At 34.4% G+C, this 22,286-nt stretch overlaps 1 protein-coding gene across 1 annotated transcript in view; it reads right to left on the bottom strand.

The window, feature by feature from the left end:
- OdsH (Ods-site homeobox) overlaps positions 1-19,327 on the bottom strand; it is a 42,928-nt gene extending 23,601 nt beyond the window's left edge. Inside the window, exon 1 of the mRNA XM_028307369.1 lies at positions 18,886-19,327. Within this exon, the coding sequence (XP_028163170.1) occupies positions 18,886-19,099 (214 nt within the window). The 5' untranslated portion in view covers positions 19,100-19,327. The remainder of the gene's footprint in view (positions 1-18,885) is intronic.
- Between the last annotated feature and the right edge of the window lie 2,959 nt (positions 19,328-22,286).

The following is a 22,286-nucleotide window of genomic DNA, read 5'->3' as shown; positions in this document are numbered from 1 at the left end:
GGGAGCATGTTAAGCCTAGTTCCAGGGNCTCAATGTTGATTTAGTCGATTTTCTCCTGAAAAGAATATGTAAGACAAAAATAAAATTTCCAATTTTACAGACCTTCTAGAGCAGATGCCGCAAAAACTATACAAGATATAGAAAATCTTGACGGTCTCACCTGTAGCAAATTGAATAAGCTTTTTTTGGTTCATAGTAGTCATGTCACTAGGACGCATAGTTTCCGAGGATTAAGCGAAAAACCGAAAAGTGGTACCTTTAAACCCCCCTCTCCCCGCCGGCTCAAGGGCTAAGGGCGGGGACTTTTGCTATATTCACCACCTAACTAGGCTAAATAAAGTCCCGAGGTCAGAAATTGTGTTCCACGGATTTCTCTCTACACCGTCGTTAAGGCATTCATTGACTGGACTACTTAAGGAAACAAAACATTATGTTAGAAACTTAGGACCGTATTACAAAACACTCTGATAAATTTACACTCGAAAGTAGACTACATATTGAAAATAAACCAAGCATAGACTTGACTAAGTACTTGATTTGAAATACTAAAAAATGTGCATATTTAAAAAAAAAACTATACTATACTAACCTCTCCACAAGAATGCATAAAAACTCATAAAAGTCATTTATTTTTTGCAATTAAGCTTTATAAAAGCTCTTTTACACGTCCCAGTATAACTAGGTATAGGTCGACCTGCTTCAGGAATCAGGACAATAAAGGGGCCATTGCTGAAAAGAATCAGCCAATACTACTTACCTATGAGTCCGATGCGACACCATTGGACTGTTGTCGCTTCTCTAATCTAATAAAATTACTGATCATTTTCTTTCTTCTTTATTGCTAAAGGATGTCCCTTAAAATCATAGTAGTAGACGTTATGAGTCACCACCATAAAATCATTTCCCTCGAAGGTAGACTAATCGCGAATAATCCAGCTACTTATGTAAAACTTACTTATTTCTGAAACATACTGGTTTTGCTTTGAAGCCATAATTGAAGCTGCGGGCAAGTCTAGCCTCGATAAAGTGTTTAAGTTATGTCCGTCCATATTATTTCATCAATAGGTTTAGTTATAAAATAATAATTTTCTCTTCTAGCTATTTCTTAAGTTTCTACAACATTCCTTGTGTAACCGTGAGCATTTTCAATTTCTTTGGGTCTGTCGCAAGAGCGTTAATTAGCAATGCCCTACTATGGGCTGCTGCATGCGGAGTGGGATGTAATAAAATTTAATGCTTTAAGAAAATAATATGGGTCGCCTTGGCACACGCCGGTATGGCCAACCTTTTGAGCACAACCGAAAAAAGTTAAATTATGTTTTCCTGTAGTTTGTGAAAAGTAAACAGAGTGGTTAAAACTTAAAACATACCTAAGCTGTCGTTTCTCGTAAAGCTCTAAAATTGATTTTAATTACTATATATTAGATCATGTACGAGTATCATCTTACTCTAGAAAGAGAAACAAAACAGTTTTTTTCTGAAAGTTCAGTTGTCCTAAATCTCTGTGCGTGAAATAGTAGTTTTATGTTGTAGTACCCTAAAATAGTTTAAAAGCCCATTCTCCTGTGTTTTGTTCATCTTTCTGGTGTTTTTGCAATGTAAACAATATTATAGTCTGATACACCCCAGCATAAAGTGTCGGTCCAGTTGTGCAGTGATACAGCAGTAATCATCGTCGATGAGTCCCATGAGCATCGACATCTGACTGTGGTGCTAGTGGTGTACAAAATATCGATAAAGTTTTTAAAGGTAGAGCTTTTGTTAATGTTACTTTTCAATCAATTAAAATTGAGTTTTTATGGACATGCAGTAACATGTGTTTAATTTTGACACTATCGAAAATATCTACTGATAATAAACGTAATTTATTGACACGTTAACAATTAATTTAAGTAATTAATTAATTGTAATGAAATCTAGTGTCTGTTATCTTTGTGGTCTAGTTAATTTCTGGGACACACAAATCGAAACATTACTGTATGCAATTATTCCTAGGTAGCTTGTTTAAGCTATAATAGGCTTAAAGAATATCTCCTTAGATTCCATTAGCCAGAAGGATTAATCGAAAAGAACAAAGGTCTAAACAAATCTGAATTACCTACATGATAGCTAAAATCATTTGCATTAGTAACTATCACAAATACACGACTACCAAATAATCACATTACATCACAATAACATCATAGTTCCGTTCCACAATTTTCCGAACAAAAACTTATCGGCCACAGATACAGAAACGTTGCAAAAACGCAACATCATCTGTTATTCATAGCATCACTAGTTCTTGCGCCCCAGGGGGGCGACAACTCACCGCTGTGCGCCCAGTTGTGGGGTGTAAGTGTTTGGTGATACCAGTTGTTTTAAATCTGTATGTTTTATTTACTGCGCTTGCCGATTTTGGGTTTAGGGTTTTGAAGGAGTTTAAAATTGAGTTGCAATCTGTCCAATAGCGATTATTGATTGATTTTGATTGAATATCCATAAGGCTTCTTCATTTAATTTAATAATGTAGATCTGTCTGACTCTATCTACACATTAAAGTTTGGTGAAGACTACGCTTGGAAAATACTGAAAATTATTTCTTAAGCTTCAGCTTACATATTAAAACCAAATAGAAACTAGAACTTGAAAAAAACAATATTTTATGTTTAATCCAAATCAACGGATTAAAGATAGATCCATTTTAATAAAAAGCTTCGAAAATATTAAATAATTGTAAAATACCTACTAAGGTTGACAGCAAGACTGTGACTACTGGTCTCATACGAGTCTAAATTTAATTAATCTCAATCATAATTACGAGTATTTTACCAGTTCAGAAGAACAATGCAGATTGACATAACAAACGCCTTTCCCCCACCGCCTTCATAACCGCAAACGCAAACAAACTAATGAACACAAATGTGTGTTCGCAACTCAGGCGCGCTTGTAATCTATTGTCGTATTTATTATAAAACAATGGCTCTCACTCGGGGGAGGGATAAATCAGGCAGTCGGCAGAGACAATTGAGCATCAGAGACGCCGCAGAAGTTAACTTGGAAAGACGTAGAAAGTAAACTGTGGAATGGCCATACACGCATAATGTTAAGTGTAGAATGGTCACTGGTTTTCTTTGAAGTCTTATGAGTTAAGCGAACGGTCATGAAAAAGGCGCTTTAGTCCTATTCTCTTTTAGTTTTGTTCTTCAGTTCAAAGTATAATGCTCTACTGTCAATCAGACTATACATTTTTTGTTAAAAAATTACAACTATAACTAATAAAATTTATGTAATATGTCACAATGTTTATTTCCGTATATAAACAAAAACATTGTTCGAATCAATCAACGTAATTTATACTATCTTCATTTTAAAAATCTATACTTTTAGAGACATGCGAAATTGGTATTAAAGCTGAATGTCCTACTAAAATATTAGGTACATTACTGCATTCATACTTCCTGAAAATTAGATGTAGCCTGCCTGAACTCACGGTTGGAAATATAAGTTACGATAAAAAGCTCTCTATGAAATTGATTCATGAATTTCGGTGTCTGCGTCGCTGAATGATCTGTAACGCAGGCACTTCTTACAACTGAAATTATGAACTCTTAAACCCTTTGAAATACAGGTGAAATTTGAAAAGCAAATAAGTAGGTGCGGTGACATTTCTTGTAGGGCATAAAGCAACGAATTTGAATATTTTGATGAATTGCATATTATTGCGATGGCGAAACTTTTTGTTTTGTTGTGTAAATTTTGTTACAGAAAATAATTGCTTAATTTAACCATTGCACCCCACAATTATTATATGACTTAAATTGAATTTTCTACAGTTTCTACAGTTATAATGCTACAATTAATTAAAAACAATGTCACATTTTAAGTTTAACGAACATAGGGAATACTGTTAGTACCTACTTTTAATGCCAACTGAAAATATGAAATGCTTCACAATACCCTTCTTTCTTGCTTAGCCTAATCTAAGAAATATTTACCTGACACTTCTAGAGTAGTCCCTTGCAAACGATCTGCGTCAAATAATAGAAATGTTTCAATTTCATTCCTTCCGTTTTTTTTTTTCAGAAAATAGAGCCTTAACCTTAGAAGAATCATCCTTCTGAATCTATGGTACTCGTACATATACTGTGGCGCTATCTGTAACGACGTTAGATTTATTGCACTTATTATCTCTGCCCTACCAGAGACAATGGAGGAGTGTGCGTATATTGACTTCGCACAATAACTCCATAGCCTCGTAAGACCGAAGAGTAAATTTTGTCGACTTCTAAGTATCGCCGAATGTGCTTTCAGAAGAACGAATAATTTGTAGTAGTAAACGCCGAGCACTTCGAGTAAAAAATTTCTATGTTAGAGCTTTTCTTTTGAATTCATATTTTCAGGGGCCCTATATAATAGTGCATAGAGCTTATTTTAGGAGAAAAATAATAAAAAAATGTTTTCTCTTAAAAGAACATTCGGTATTACAGACTTTAAAAAGGAAAAGTAAATAAATTGTGTTTTATACTTTTAAGTAAAACATAAATGTAAACTTTTTAATAAATTCATACTACATAAAGATACAATAATGATATAAATAAATGTAACTGAAAAGGTACAAGTGTTTTAATTTTATTTAATGTTTCATAATTAGTACTTTTAAAAGTACTATCGGTTTTATAACATACAATAATGATAGTTTAGAATGTATAAGAAGTAAAGTGAATATTCATGTTAATTATAATATTTATTAAACTAAAAGTCAGAACGTTCTCATGGTAATTTTTCTCAATCATATAATAATTTTAAAATCCCAATACTCAATCCATCTCAATAGAAAAAAAATTACAAAAATAAAACTTTCACCATCAAGACCTAATGTTCCTTGCAAAGAACTATTATTTTCAAACGAAAAAAAATCTTACAAAACTTCTTCGAATTGGTAAAAATATGTTTTTTGCTTGTTTAGCAGTATTGAAACTTAAATTATACTGGTTAGTTTTTCAATTAAACAACACTTTCGTGAAGAAAAAAAATTAATCGTACATCACATTCTCTCGGAAGAACCACCTTGTCAAAGAAAAATGATAATTTGACAGTAACATTTTGTTTTTTTACATTAATAAGTTCGGATACCTGATTTTGAATACTTAAAGACTATCACTCTTTTTGTTCGATAGGCGCGAATTTTTGAACTTAAAATTATCGCTAAAGTTTTAGTTCCTCTGAAGGCACATCCGGCGATACTTACAATTCACCTCCGAAAATGTCTCGGCGTTACTGACTACAAAGTTTTAGTTCCTTCTGAGGCACATCAGGGCTTACGAGGATAGAGGATAATATAGAACTATATGGGATATCTTCATGTCGAAATATAACTTTTATGACTTTATTGAGCTTTTTTCTTGAACTTAGTCACTCAACTTTATTTTCTAATACATATTATCTTGTAGTAGAGAATAGCGGTTTTGAGTTTGTTTCAGAGAGTGTTATATTGATTGTAAGCTCTTTTTATTCATTATTAAACTTTTTTTTTATTAAAACAGAGAAACACTGGTCTCAACGCTTGTATTTATTAATAAAGAGTTTAAAGAGTAAATATTAGCTAAGTACGATTATACTTTTTAGAATTACAGTTTGTTACGGAATGTATTATTGTGAACGCAATTAGCTAACTCAATTAAATCTTCTTAGTTTTTAATTGAGCTTTACATCTATACAAATCCACCCTAACCCGTCAAAAGTCATGCCAATATTTGCGTTAGAATAATCCTCAAAAGTGACCCGGGTCCCTGCGACCCGCAGCGTGACGCACGGGTTAATTTTATGCTACATTAATACGGGGGCCACTTTTTAATGGGGTTAGTTATGGGTACCCCACACCCCTGCTTTCTCAGCGGCAATATGTTATAGGGATTCATGGGATTAGCGTTTGTTGTGATAAGCCGGTTTGAGCCGCGCTAAATGGTGTCTCTATGGTGAATGGGTCTGGGTGTTTGTTATTCTCTTAGAACCATGCTCTTTGGGTCTTGTTATCAATTAACATGGTGCTTGTTAGATGTTGGAAGAAAAGAGGAGACTAGTTTTTTTTTTGAGTTTCTTGTCTGATAAAGTACCTATTCTTATTTCCAAAGTAACTTCTCATTCATAGGGCAAACCCAATTAATTTACGTAATATCTATATTGTATTTTTATTGGGGCAAATTAATTCAATACAAAAACCGTTATTTAAAAAGGTCAATACTAGAATTGTAAAAAAAATTATTGAAATTAATGGCATAAATTTTAATACAATCGAATCATTTCACAATAAACAAGTACCTACCTACTAAATAAGTACCCATAGTACAAGCTTTGCTTAGTTTGGGACTAGAAGCGCAGTGTAAATGTCCAAGGATATTTATTTATTAAAAAAAAGTAACTATACCCAACTTTGGATGTGCAAATTAAAACACACTAATAAAAAAGGTAAGTATCTAGAATCTCTTCAAGTTTAAACACTTTAATAAAGCTCAAAAAGCTTGTTTCATTCCTTTCTAATAAAATACTATGATGATGATGATCGAGGTCCTCGTTGAAAATCAATAACAAAAACCATCACTTGTAACAATCGCAGATGGCAGTCTGGAGTGAGACGAAACGGTAAACGACCACAATACAAGAAGCCATATTGCTTTTTGACCATTGCCAACATGACAACAAGTATAATCGCGCACAATATCAATTTAGCCAACTAAAAAGTGATATATATTTTTTCTATTTTGCAGATTGGTTGGTTAGAAATCCTTGGCTTAGTTTCTATTGTATTGTGTACCTAAATTGTGAAGGGTAATAAATATTTTTTGATTTGATTTGATTTGATTGTAGTTGACTTGTCTTTTTTTTGCACAAAAGCGCATCAAGCAGTTTAAACTCTGGCATCTTTTACATTTTTAAGTTTTATACACGACAATTACGTAAATTGTACAACGTGAAATTACATTTTTCGCAGTCTCAAAAATTATTCCTCACCAAAAATGATTAAACATCAAAAGAATTCCGAGATAACCTTGTCTTTATCTGACTATATTTAGTGACTTAATTAATGCAATATTCATTTCTTTACATACATTTCAATAATTATTAATTTCCTAGTGTCGACAGTAATTATTATGTAAAATTAATAGCGAGTTGCATAAATCTCAATTGTTAATTTCGATTGGTATGTAGTAGATATCCTGCCTTTATAGCCTTCATAAACTTGTAACTTTAGTTTCAATTTCATTTAAAATTGATGATTGAATTACAATATCAATAAAAAAAACTTAAAAAAGTAATATACGTGACTACTTACCCTAATAACTAATACAAAACAAAGCATGAATGAATCATATTAGTAATAGGCACAAAAACAAGTAACGGTTCATTCAATCACACAAAAAAACTTAATTTATTCATACAACATAGGGACCGCGAAATCACTTGTTAATTCTTTTGTTTTTTTTAAGCAAAAAAACATGGGTGACATTTTTTTGTTCGATCCCACGCGAACTGTACTAATTTATTTATAGAATTGAACCGATTCGATCCGATCTGCAAAACAATAGATTTCAAAAACTATTTATTATTATTTTTGGTTAATTTTATTGTAAAGCATACAACACTGGCTAGCACACAGAACCATTAAAAAAAAAGTCATAGAATATATTTCTGGCACTTCACAGTTGTTTTGTATCCTTAAAATGTCTTTAAATATAGAGCGGCTGGATTGTCAATAATTCCTTTGCCCGAGGGGCCTATTTCGGTGTATCGGCAATAAACCGGTAAACCTCGCACATATTGGCGGGAAATCTCGCGTCTCCCGTGACCAATCAGAAAGGGGTGATGGTGAAACACAAGGATGGGATCACCAGATTCCAATTTTGAGTATTTACATGACAGACCTTGGTTAATCTTGCTATAATGGAGCCAGATGTTAGAATGTCTCAATTATTGGTTTAAGCTGTTCAAAATCTGTTCAAATTCTGTTAAACTATGTTAAGATGAGGACTGATATCTGTCATACTTACAAGATAATGGTTTTCACTGTTGATAAATTTAAGCTCTGTTACATCTACTGGCGGTAGCTGCAGTCAATGATTCGAAATCAACACTTCTTTGGGATAATTTTATGAAAGATCATGTTGGTACCTACTTCTGTTGGAAAGTGATACCTAAAGTCACTGAAATGCGTACAAGCTTATTAGAAGTAATAGTTTTCAGAATAATATGTACAGTTAACAGTACATCAGACTAAGGCTGGGTTGCACCATCTTACTTTAACTTTGACAAACGTCAGAAATCTGTCAAACTCCATACAAAATACACCGTTTATCGTTATAGTTGTTGTCACAGTTAGATGGTGCAACTCAGCCTAAGTATGCCTTCATTTTTATTGCAAATTAGCACCTTTTAGAACATTGTGGCATTTGTACAACATAGTAATAGCTTATTTTGTTGCACCGGGTGTTATTTTGTAACTTAACTGTATAATTTGACGAGCTGTAGGTATACCTATATGTACATGAATACATTCATCAATCTCTACAACTTCACTGCGAGCAGTTTTACACTCAACATAGAAACGTATATTACTTTCTACGATTCTTTGGTAGCAAAACTAAACAAAGTCTATAAAAACATCATAATAACAACTAATTTTACTAATCCTCTAATTAATTGTTATATTGGTAGCAAATCTGTCGTCTCCCGTGACCAAAGAGACAGGGGTGACTCTATGAAAAAGTAAACACCAAAAAAGCGGATCGAATTTGACAAATGCGTGTTTTGGGCACGCGCGGCGATTCGATGCGGAGCGTGTGCGCAGGCCTTTATGAGAGCGTATTTTTAGATAGTTTTATAAGCCTTTGTTGAAGGAAACTTTATAAGGATTTCAAATAATGCGACAGATGTGATAGAACTAGGTACTGAGAGAAAAAGGAATTAGGAAGAATTTACATTCTTATAAAACTTTAAGCTCGTAATGTGAGTAAGCATTCGTGTTCAAAGCTAGTACGGTTGGTAAGCTATTAAACAAGAGAAGCAGTCTCTTGAAAATTAAATAAAGTAAGCAATTTACCTTCTTAAAATTTCATTTTTCTTTTTTTAATGTCATGCATGGTGTAATTATTAAGTACATATTTTTGAAACTATGAACTTTAAATCAATACTTACCAAATTAAATGTAGGCAATTATAACATAATAAGTCAATAACGAATGAAAGTGAAATGCAGCAAAACATATGACTAATGAATGAATGAGGCAATTACTTGGAAAATAAATAGCTTATGAATTCATAAACGCTTCATCTCGCGATTACGAATTAATAACAGCGATAAGAATAATTAACACGAAAAAAGTAACGCAGATTGTTACTTTGAAAAGTTTGAAACAACAGCTGTGACAGTTATAAAAACATGGCGTCGGGTTCTTATTTTTAAATTCCCCGCGCGGGGTGTGAGTGAAATGGCCCTTGAAATTGGGACGGCTCGGTTACACCGCGCACCTTGCAGCGTTGACTAATAGGCCTTATTACAGACATTTTTGGCCTTTTGTCACTTGTTTGGAGTAATGACGTGGTTTTTGCAATCTTTATACTTTCACCGGGGTGCTTCGCGCCTTCCGCGAAGCTGGTGTAAGTTATCTGTGGCCATGAGGGGCTTTACCAAGATTATGGTTACATTTCGAAGATGTATTTCCTAAGATTTGGTGATTTGATTCGGTTATTGAAAATATCACTTTTATGTCAGTAACATGTTAATTTTTAAGCTAGTATTTTTTTTTCATTACTCACAACTGAAATATTTAGTCTTTATTACAATCTTGAGCGACACGAAGATTTGGCGACGTATTCCACTTAGAGCACCCGTTATGGCATTTAGGCAAAAAATTAAATAAAGAAGTAGACACACAGAAGATAGCAATTAATCCTTGGAGCATTTAAAGCCTTATCTTGACTAGAAAAGTAATTAGTAACTTAAAACTAAAAATATTGTGTGAACTTTCTTGAGCAGACAAAATAATTAATACAAAAAGCTGCCAAAAACCTGCAAATAAATTGGCCTTAGTTATCAATCAATATCACCTACCTAAAAAGCTATTTTCAATCAGCTAACTCGATTGCTTTTCCCTTATTATCCGTTATAACTTCATTAACAGTTTCTATTTTGTAAACAAGTTCATCTACACAATAGGTTTGTTTGGGGCTTGTTGGAGGCGAGTGGAGGGTAGGCGTAATTTATTTGCTGCTTGCGCCCTCGCTGCGGTGACTGCTCTTTTCATTAGATTTACTACAAGTCAATAAGTGGGTGCATTGCTAGTAATTGGTAGGACATAATTAGCAATTAATATTGATGATTAGCAGTGATTGGAGTTTTTGTTTGGAGTCTTGGTGATTTATGAGCCATAATCAGAAAGAAAACCATTATTATTCATCAGCATTGACTTCTAGAAGAAGTAATTGTACAAAAACCGTTCTACAAGAAATAATCGCTAGGTTTTCAGCAGTTATCAATCAGTTTAAAAAAGCCCCAGATTCTGATGAAGCTGAAATGTTAACTCAACATTTTAACTTATTTATTTTATAGTAAAACAATGCTATACTGTGATTTATCCATAAGATGGTTAGTCAAAAAAGACAGGTTTACAATAACTCTTTTTTTTTTTAATTTACTTTTGCAGTTATTTAGGTAAACTAACGTCACGTGATTAAAGTTTTGATGAATGATGCGAAAGATATAGTTAACGTGCAAAATAAAAAATATTACTGATATTACTAGACCTTATTTATACCAGGACAATAATTCAAAACTTGTTAGTGCTTTGACAAGTAATTACTTACCTGTATCATATTACAGATTTATGAAACTTGTATCTGGTTCAGTAGGTAGTTAGTATTAAGATGAATCTGTAGGACTCTATATTGAACGGAATTGCATTAGGAACTGAAATAAGTACTTGTAAAAATATTAAATTGTTCTCTATTTTTGTTTTGTACTAAATTAAGATTGAATTAAAAATGGAGAGAATCAGGTCATTAATGATTTTTATAAAGTTCTTATACCTACTTGTAGAAATAATTTGATTTGGTAAACTGCAAAGTCATGTTGACAAGTGCATAAAGTAGGTTTATTAAACCATGCGTAACATATCAAAAAAATGTTTTTATGGACAGCGAACTTTCAGGTTAAATAACTTACCCTGTGCGCACTGCCTAAAAAAACTAATTCCCGCCACTCTGATAACGTAACAAAAGAATAACCAATCAAGGATTGCAGAAAAAGAGTCAGTTCATGTCATTTCACTAATCAAAACAAAAAACTATGTTAGTTTTATTGGGGTGAAAAAGGCGGGAGCTTATTTGCTCACTTACCGCCAGCGCCCCTCGCAAAAGCTCTGTGATTGTGCTTTTGACTAGCACGGATTAGTTTACTAACGTGTAAATAGCATGGTTTCAAAACAATTATATTATGATTTTTTTTCAAACGTCCAATTTTAAACATTATCGGTGTGAAAAAATAATGGCATATCCAATTTATGTAAATAAGCAATTGCTTCTATTTTTCAAAAGCTTGTGCTCTCGCTAAGATATAAATAGCAATATTAATTACGCATCACATAAACATGGCTCTACAGTCTACACTCGTTCGTTCGTTCGTTTCAGCCAAATGACGTCCACTGCTGGACAGAGGCCTCCTACAAGGTTTTCCACTATGCACGGTCCTGCGCTGCCCGCATACAGTCTACACTGATTTGGCTAATAGGTACTTACCCACCTAAGGGTGCAAATGAAAAAAAACCGGCCAATTGCGAGTCGGGCTCGCACACCGAGGGTTCCGCCGTACAAACGTAGCGGTTTACAATTTATGACGTATTAAATCAAATTACTTACTTGATTCCGTTGCGAGTAGTGGCGAATTTCAAAATATGCGGTATGATTATTTTTTATTTATTTATTTTTCCTATATTTGCATTATAGGTAGGTACCTACCTCAGCGTTTTGAATTTTTGCGTTGATTTAGAATTTCTCACAGTTTAGAGGCAATTAGATTTAAGAAGTGTTTGATATGAATTTCAACTTTAATATCTCTACGCGTTCATGTGAAAAAGGGTAGGTAGTAAGTTTATAATTATTAAAAAAATATTTTATGTCATGTAAGCAAAAATAATATTTTAAATTTTATATAACTTCAAATTTAACATTTTCGCAATTTTTCCTTTATCTGTACTATATAACGTTGCTTCGTGCCGAATTTCAAGATTCTGAGTTCACAGGAAGTACCTTGTAGGTTTTGATTCCCTAGCGTGTGACGGAAATTCGTCTAAGGTGTCGGTATAAACTGCTGTATCTTTTGATCGCGTTAACTTAGAAGTTTGATTTTTTTACTTCTTAAAGGGACAATAGATCTAGGTATTTGGTATAAATTTCAATTTGATACCTTTATTCGTTCGTGAGAAATAAGGTAGTAAGTTTCATTTTATTAAAATATTTTTATTATATTATATAACTAAAAAAATGAAATTTTCGCAATTTTTCCTATATTTGCATTATATGAAAATGCTTTATGCCAAATTTCAAGATTCTGAGTTTACGGGAAGTATCCTGTAGGTTTTGATTCCTTTGCGAGTGTCGAAAATTTGTTGAAAATATCGACATAATCGGCTGTATCTTTTGATTGGCTTGGCTTGGAAGTTTGATATTTTCACAGCTTAAAGGGACAATAGACCTGAGTATTTCATGTGAATTTCAGCTTGATACGTTCACGCGTTCTTGAGATAAAGGGTCTTGACAGACGGACGGACGGACAACAAAGTGATCCTATAAGGGTTCCGTTTTTTCCTTATGAGGTACGGAACCCTAAAAATGGCTAGACTAGTGGTAGTAAAATTATTAAATTATCAAAATATATTTTCCGATGACGAACGCCGATCGAATTTTATATTAACAGAAGTGATAGGTACCCATAAGAAGCACAGAGGCGTTATGCAGGCATTTCAAAACTTGACGCATGTATTTTCACGACGATGACGAAATATTTCCATACAATTGCTATTATATATTCATGTTACTGTCTCGAGCATCTCCACTAAGTTTATTGCGCTTTGTTTTCACAATTATCTTGACATTTTTATTGGTTAATCGCTTTGTTTAATATTTTTATCACGTGCAATGAAATTAATAAGGCGTTTTAACCAACATGGCGGGCGTTATCGCTGGTTGTCTCTTTCTGACACTTGAAGTGTTAAGAAATTGTTATTTTAATATTAACAACCAAGGTTAGATTTGATATAGTAATCGTGGCGTATAAGTTTTATAAATAAATACTTATTAAGTGTAAAGCAGAGTCGCCAATTTAATTAAAGCAGATTTAAAAGCGTCACTCAAATCTAAATATTGAATTTCAGCTACTGTAGATAATCACAGCACAACTTATTAGAGCTATTGAATTTAAATAAATTGTAATTTTAACTGGCCCAAGAGTAGGTACCTACCTAAATGAAATCCCATGCCTAATAATAAACTAATAATAAGTGTCAATTGCTTAAACAGCAACCAAAAAAGCAACTTAGGTATTGTCTTCAACGCAGACTTAATCTTCTTACAGTCATAATAAAACATTAAATTCAGTCAACCGACATATTTCCAAACCACTGTCCACAAATAATGTTTTCACGAGACAAATGAATTGGATTTGCTCAAACAGACACCCCACAATTGTTTGTTTAAATAATTTCCGTCGACAAAAACAATATTTTTTAAACTCCGCAGAGCAGTGAACTGAAAATATCCAATCAAACCGCGTTTTGGATCATTGATTAGAAAACGCTGAGCTAGTGATGTGCTTAATCAAAAATTTTGCGATACCTACTTCAGTGCTTCTTTAAAATTTTAAAATTTACAAGATTTACAAAATTAACAAAGCAATTGATACCAAATAAATATTTTTTCTTTCTTTATTTCTTTCTTTCCTTCTTTCTTTCTGTCTTTCAATTAACAATTTAAACACGCGTGCGAGTCACTAACTTAGCGGTATAATTTTAATATTATTTTACTTAAATAAAGATCAATTTTTCATTCAATTCATTAACATAACACCATAGTGAGAAAAACCTTATTTTGGAAAAGTTTTGATTTTTAATTTTTTAGTTCACGTTGCTGATTTTCTACTTTATCATAACTTACATTCACTCAAAAATTACATTAGTAAGTACAAATTTATTTTTCACATCACTACAGAAAGCTGATTAAAATTAGTAAGACCGAGTCTAAAATAATTTTCGCCGTCTTCAGTTTCCGGCTAATCACTTTTTAATTACCTAAAAGGCTAAAAGTCTAAGTAAAAATGACTTAGCTTACATAATTTGAAGATTGTTCAGAGTTTCATAAAACATTATGGTCACTAAATAATATGAATTTGTTTCTTTTTGTCCATTGGTTCATTATGTTTTTTTAATTGAGATAACTAAGAACCTCTTCAGCTTTTCTTTTTTTTACGTTTATATTTTCAGCCAACTCAATTGAATAAAAAAGTTTTTATTCCCATCTCTTTCATTGTTAGAAACCTGTTCTGTATGAAAACTAAAAAAAGTTAACTACATAGCTATACCTATCTTAATTTTTATCGTACACGGTGTGATGAGTGCCTTATGTTAGTGTTAGCAGGTGTTAGAATATTATGCCAAGTACCTAAATTACAGCAACAAAGTCACCCCGGTGTTTCTAGTTATGTGTAATTATGCGAGGTAATAATAAAATTACCTCAGTTTAAATTTAGACCTCATTATTGAAGTAGTCTTTTCTTGCAAGTTACCCATTGATCGCAAATTATAGAAATTACTAGCTTTCCGCCCGCGGCTTCGCCCGCGTGGAATTTTGTCTGTCACAGAAAAACTTTATCGCGCGCGTCCCTGTTTCAAAAACCGGGATAAAAACTATCCTATGTTCTTTCCCGGGACTCAAACTATCTCTATGCCAAATTTCATCAAAATCGGTTGCGAGGTTTAAGCGGGAAAGCGTAACAGACAGACAGACAGACAGACAGACAGACAGACAGACAGACAGACAGAGTTACTTTCGCATTTATAATATTAGTTGGGATAAAGGCCAATCTTTAATAAGGTCTGAAGTAAGTAATAAGGTGAGAATGGAGACCTATTATAGCGTTGTTATACAAATTATGTATGTTAGAACGCTGAGCGGAATAGTAACACAGTCGTGCTCTGGTGGTTAGAGGCACAAGTCCAGGGTTCAGTTTCTGATAGGGTCATACTTTTTTATGCAGGATTCATATTCAAATAGATTATTCAGTACATAGGCCCTTTCCAGGGCACTTAATACACGTCCCAAATATAGCTTGCCCTACCACTACTTCGGGACAACATATGGGCTGGTGCTGAAAAGAAGTGGCGGAAGAAACTCAGTCACCTTTGTCATTAATTAGGCTTGCTTCATCTACCTGTTTGTATAAATAGAAATATATTACGTAATTTCAAGCTTTAGGCCTTTTTCTCGTCACAGATATTAAACCAACAAAAATGAAGCGCAATAAAATTTTTATTAATCTGGCAATCATTTTATTACTATACTTACCTACTTGTGTATAATGTTATAAACTCAAAACAACAGACTTACATAACATAAAATCAACCGACAAATAAACATAAGGGCATTGTTTCATCACAAACGTACAAGTAATTAGCGCTATAAAATGACATACAAATAATGTTTTAATAAATCAGTTGTAGCGCTGTCCACGGCAAATTTATATAACAATAAAGTTTCGCTGTCTGTCCGTGTAAACACGCGAATTAATCAGTACATTTAATTAACGGCTGTTAAAGTAACACGCTCACTATCTGTCCTCCTTGCAATATTGATAAAAACTAAAATAAATTCTATTGAGCTTTTATGTTGTTGATGTAAATTTGTGTTTTAGTACATTATTATGTTATTACTTAGTTTTTTTAGTATTACTATTAATTAATTTAATGAGTAATTAAATGTCCTGTTCTAACTTTTTGTCTTTCATGTAATTGACCAATTTTTTTGATTATAATATTAGTTTTTTTTATAAAATAAATTAAGTACGTCATAATTTTAGCCAAGATATGTCATCTGTCGACGGATAAGTACAGGCTACGGCAAGTTAAACGCTGTAGAATCTTATTCAGTTTTTATAGAGTCGATTTTACAATAAAATGTACAATCTGAGGTACAGCCACCTTTACAAATAGGTAGTTAGAATAATAGAAGGTATAAAATAGGTATAGACATAGCAAAGTTGTTTATATTATCTCATCTGGGTACGAAAAGGCAATCATGTGAAACTGCAAAACACGACCGACATTTTAAAATGGCTCTCATGCACAATCACGTATTATTTCATAATTCTTGTGACATTTATTGGTTCAATTAAGCCCTTGCGTGGGGAGGCGTGGGCGAAGTGACACCGAATCGCGAGCGATCTTGTTTATTCGATCGAATATTGTTATCGAAAAACACGGTACATTTCACGCATTTGCATAAAAAAAGCCTATTGATATTTCTATTATAATAATGATATGATAAAAAATACACAATGGTATAGGCCACAAAGCGCTATGCGTCATCTTCGAAACATTTAACATCCTAATTTCGTAAGTAACACCTCAGCGCTAGAGCCGACAAAGGCCTCGATAAAATCTGGGCACAGATCGGCGCGCGCGCAGCGGGGGCCGCGCAACTAATAACTTACATTTGGATTACACTCGTTAGCCTCTTCGCACCTTGCCCGACGTTTATTTTTTATTAATACAAAATTTATTCAAACGAGACCCGAGAATATTTCGGGAATAATGCCTTAATATTATTAAAGCTATAACTTACGACTAGAAGGATCGGGGCGAGCGCATTATTTATTTTTGAAGTTATACGGAGTCGGTATTAAGGTGTCGTTGTAAAATAGGCGTTTTATTATTGGATTACAAACGCCGCGTGAATGAGTAATTGGCCTTGCTGGTTGATTAGTGATTTGTAAGGCATTAGAGATTGGGCAGTGCTGTGTCATAAATTAATAACTGATTTTGACGGTCACGCGCAGATAAACATGGCGCAACAAGGCGCAGGTTTGTTTGGAAATTGTACAAAATCTTGTCATCGATCATTAATTATTAGAAGTATAAAGATATCAGCGAATTTCGATTAAGATAGCGCTTGAGAGTGAAAGAAACAATTAAGCGGCATTCAACATTAATCACGAGAATAATGATAACTCTATTACGGGATCTATAGATCACTGTCAGGAGGTTTAAAAGAAATCTAATTTGATTTAGTAATGTCATTGTGATATTCGGAACTTTTATGTTCCGAGATATTCTTTTTGTAACGTGTTTTGTTATAAATGTAGAGTTTGGGATATTATGACAATGAAATACACCTACAGGATATTTTTCTATGTGAACTAATTGAAAGACCTACGGCCTACAGGATATTTTTCTAGATGTACTAAATTAAGAGCTTGACATGATTTGTATTATAATTAATGCGACTGTATTTTGCTTTTCATTAAATCACAGAACTATGAAAATAAAATATCAATTTCAAACTTCTTTACATTTGAGATTTTAATAAAATATAATACTAAAAATGGATTGTGCAGTGTTTGGATGTTTTATCATTAAGGTCTAATATTTTGAATTTTAGTAATAAACAAATAAATCTTTATTTACCAATAAACATGTTTCAAAAGTTTTTATTGCCTACATAATTCTAAGCAACTATATAAAGCACTTTGATATACATAGTGATATTTCCTAGGCAGGCATAAAATAAAGGACAAGTATAAAATATTTTGGGTTTTAATAAAAATAACTACATTCATTTAATAAATAAATTAAATAACTAATAGGCAAAAAGTTCACATTTAACATATTTAGGTAATTTCTTCGCACTACCTATTAATGTAATTATTATAGGTACATTTGATATTTTATATTACGAGTATTTCCATCCATAACCATCGTCACACATAACAATATTGTTGAAAACATTAAATTAGAATCACATATTTTATTAATATCATTACTTATAAAAAAATATTTTTTGTAATTTTATAAGTACAGAACTTTAAAATTCACCCGTCGGCGGTTGCTGCTACGATGCGCTACGGCGCTGACCTACTACGTACAATTAAGCGACTCTACATATTTTAGATTTCTATTGTATCTATTATTCTCCGTTGTATTTCTTTGATGTTATTGTAAATATAATTTTCATACAAATAATGGGTTGCCACTTGCCGCTACGATGCGCTACAGCTTTTATACTACCTACTACGCGCAATATTATTAGCGTCTCTACATTCAGATTTCTACTTTGACAATTTTCCTTATTTGTTTGCTCTTGTTGGAAATTAAATCATAAAAATAGCAGATTCTAATTTATTTATTTGGCGATTCTCAAGTAGACTGTGCTGTTTAAATAAACTGGAACTTGATTACTTAGTTGATGTATAAATTCTATTGAATCTTGAAAATCGGTACAGGTTAATCCTTAAATAGAAAAATATCTATGTGGCCATTTAAATACAAAGCTATTTACATATTTCATCTGCGATATCCACAACTTAAGGCTTCGTAGCAAAAGTTACTTCCTTCTATGTTTGTAAACATTTATTTTTTGTAAGTTTACTAACATTGCTGTGTAGTTTTACTTCGCCATTGTAAATTGAAATATATTCTATATTGACAATAAATTTTACGTGTTTGTATTCTTTTTACAATTTGTTTTGTTTTTTAGTACAAGCTTTGCTTAGTTTGGGACTAGAAGCGTAGTGTAAAATGTCAAGGGATATTCATTTATTTTTATGGTTTGTTTTTATTGCTCTCAGTTGTATATTTTAATGACCTACCTTTACTGCTGCCACCGTCTTCGTTAGAGTCCTCGCTGGGCGGCCCGTGCGGCGCGCGCGCCGGCATCGGGTGCGGCAGCCGCGGCCGCGCCAGGAACGGCGGCGGCACGCCGAAAAACGGCAGGAACGGCGGCCACGCCGGACGCGGGGCCAGCTGCGCCGCCGCCGCCGCGTACAGCTGCAGCGGCGCCGGCAGCCCGCCCTCCAGCACCATGCCGCCGCCGCCGCCGCCTCGGCCCGCGCTCGATATCTTGCCTACCGACCCACAACACTACACCCGACTCGCATTCTCAACTGTCATATTCCAAACACAACCGTCTTCTGTTTATTTTCCAATTTCAAGTTTGTTCACGCACTCAAACTTTACGAGTCAAGCACACATCGCTCCGCTCCGTAGTACAGTCGCGACGCTCGCCCGCCCGGCACTGATGGCGAGCCGGCGGGGCGGAGCGACGGCCCCCCTACCCCCACTCCCTCACAAATTAATTCTCCGCCTCCTCCATATTATAGATTTATTCCTTCCACCGTACCAAACGCCGCGCTAAACCGTTCTAAACCTTATGCCGTAAACTCACAGATCGCTTTCGAATAGCCCACAATAAATTAAGATCGGGCATACATTGAATTAACGGAAACATAGGAGACGGCGCGGCCGTTTCGAAATGTGCTTTAGGGGGTTTTAATAACGTCTGTTATCGCGTGGCGGGTGGGCGCACATCGGATTTATGGCGTTGTCGTCCGTTTACACGGCTGCGGCCGTCATAATCTTTTTTAGCCGCATGGCGCGCTACAAACAGAAATGCAGAGAATCGCTAAGGCGCTATGTTATGGAACTGCCGCAAACGCCCGCGTCATGTCGCCGTATTTCCTTGTTATGACAATGTTATTTCGGAATATGAATAATAAACGTTAGACTTTCTTCAGATGATATTTTGATGTTATGATGAAAAGCTCATTTTAAGGAGTAAGACTATACTATTTTGCAATTCTGTCTTATCTTGATCAGGAAAATTTACTATGATTTATTAATAGATAAAAATGAAATGTGATTATCGATAAGGCGTGCTCAGAATATTATTTCATGATAATGCGAAGGAGCTTTCTCCGACATGAAATTTGAATAATAGACACAATTACACTTCCACTCATCAATTTAATTTGACAGGTGTCAGAGCAATCAAAGGCTGAGGCTGGGCATTAATGCATTATTACGTCTAACAATAGATCGTTGCGTAAAACTAGATTACGCTTCAGCCGCGCTCTAATGACCACAGACTATCAATCATACAAAATTAACACGTTTCAGATTATATTTTTGACAGTGATGAATCATAAGCGACCGAAAGGCAATCAATTTCACAACCAATTCCTTATTCCATTAAACAAAAAAGTAATAACCTAATTGACATAAATAATAATAAAATATGTCAAGACAGCGTAACGACCGCTGGACGCGACATGACAGTTCTATCAGGAATCTCTGACTGACTGTACTGGAGGCCCCGCCCACTGGTTGTAGAGCGCCGCTGGGGGTTCCGATTGGCCGTTGAGTGGAGAGAGGGGGAGTGGGAGGGGCGTACTAGGGGGGGGGGGGGGGGGTTGGGAAAGCTTAGTGTTGCATGAATTTAATTAGTGTGAAGAGCACCTCGGGCGCATTAGGAGTCGCGATGGGCGAAGCAATAAAAGATATAAAGGAATGAGTATAAATTAAAAGTTAAATAGAGAGTGCGGCGGGAGGGAGCGAGAGGGCTGCGGCTGGATAGCTGCCTCTCTGTCGGCGCGGATCAGCCGCGCGTAATTGTTTGACGATCTTATTAGTATCAGTTAAATGTGGTGCTATCTTTTTCTCCCGCGAATTTAATTACTTTTTAATTAGAGAACGGTTAATGAGAGTTTTCCAGGACTGGCTCGTTTTAACGTTGTCATTTTTGCGGTTTTTGTCGAGCTTCGGTTATTGATGAGATGGTTTCAGTAATGAGTTTGTGGGGATTTATTCGTATTGCTGTAGTTGGGGGTTTTGTATACGTTATCTGAAGGATCAAATGGAAGGAACTGATACGATGTATCGCGTTGATAAAATTAATGATGAATAAGATTGCGATAAGATGTAATTTTGGAGATTGAGCTTTTAATTTTCGAATTTTTAAGTTTTCAAAGCTTAAAAATTCGTGGTAAACAATAGTAGTGCGAGACCATCTGTCAGTTAGTCTAATAATAAACAAAATACCTACGTCAAAAATTGTGCTAGAGTTTTAATACTCAAAGGCTACGAGTAACTTGACATTGCTAAATGTTGAGTTCCTCTTGTAGAATACATTTTATAAATAAAGAAGTAGCATACATTTTATAAATAAAGAAGTAGCCTATCTATTTATATGTTATTTTGTATTGCTTTCTTATTGAATTTTACATTTAAGCACACACGGTACATTGAGATTGACACGCATTTTTCATAGAGGTCTTGACTTTTCATAATATGCGGGATTTTCGCCAATAAAACCATCAAAAATAATAAAAATCAGGATGACACAATACAATTGTTATTGCTAATGGAGATATTTAGCCACTATTTTCGTAAGAACTAAACTGATTGAACTACCCATTAACAAATAATACTTAATAAAAGCTCCAACATAAACAACACTAGAAAATCTAAACAAAGCTCTGAAAGCTCGCAGATCGCTTCAATGCTGAAGCCAGTACAAATACATTCACTGAGCTCACATTTTTCCAACATACCTACTCGTCCTTAGATTCAGTTTAGAAAACATATCCATGTCCTCTTCTCGCACATGAAAGCTCGCATCTACCCGTCTCGCTCTGTCCATTAAGGCAGTGCACGCGCGCGCCGTTTCTCCTCATTACGTTCGCGCGTTATGTACTGTCGACAGCACATCCAACCATACTTTTTTGTTGCAATATAGTACCTATTACAAGTACATAAGATTCCTCTGTGTAAAGCTTGATGTGCCAGTCTGTGCTTACTGTCTGCGAATGGCACGCCTTATTTGTTTTATTGCGGACTTTTTCGGATTTATTCGCTTACCAATTTGGCTGTAAAAATTTTTCGTGATCGGAAATACTGAAAATAGATTGGGAGTCGGCTGAAATATGCTTTTTCAGGGTTCAGTACATTAAATGTAGGTATGATAATAATTATTCTTGTAATTGTGAAAATATCGAAGGTTCAATTTAAATAGCAGAAAACATGCAAATAACTTTTACCTACATAAGCTTTCATCATCATCATCATCTCAGCCATAGGACGTCCACTGCTGAACATAGGCCTCCCCCAATGCTTTCCATGTTGCCCGGTTGGTAGCGGCCTGCGTCCAGCGCCTTCCTGCTACCTTTATGATTTCGTCGGTCCACCTTGTGGGTGAACGTCCCACGCTACATAA

This window comes from Ostrinia furnacalis, unplaced genomic scaffold (assembly GCF_004193835.3).
Source record: "Ostrinia furnacalis isolate ACB-3 unplaced genomic scaffold, ASM419383v2 OfSCF2162, whole genome shotgun sequence".
In the NCBI taxonomy this organism is placed as follows: Eukaryota; Metazoa; Arthropoda; class Insecta; order Lepidoptera; family Crambidae; genus Ostrinia; species Ostrinia furnacalis.
The sequence above is the reverse complement of the archived record's forward strand: the minus strand, read 5'-3'. Positions and strand labels throughout refer to the sequence as shown.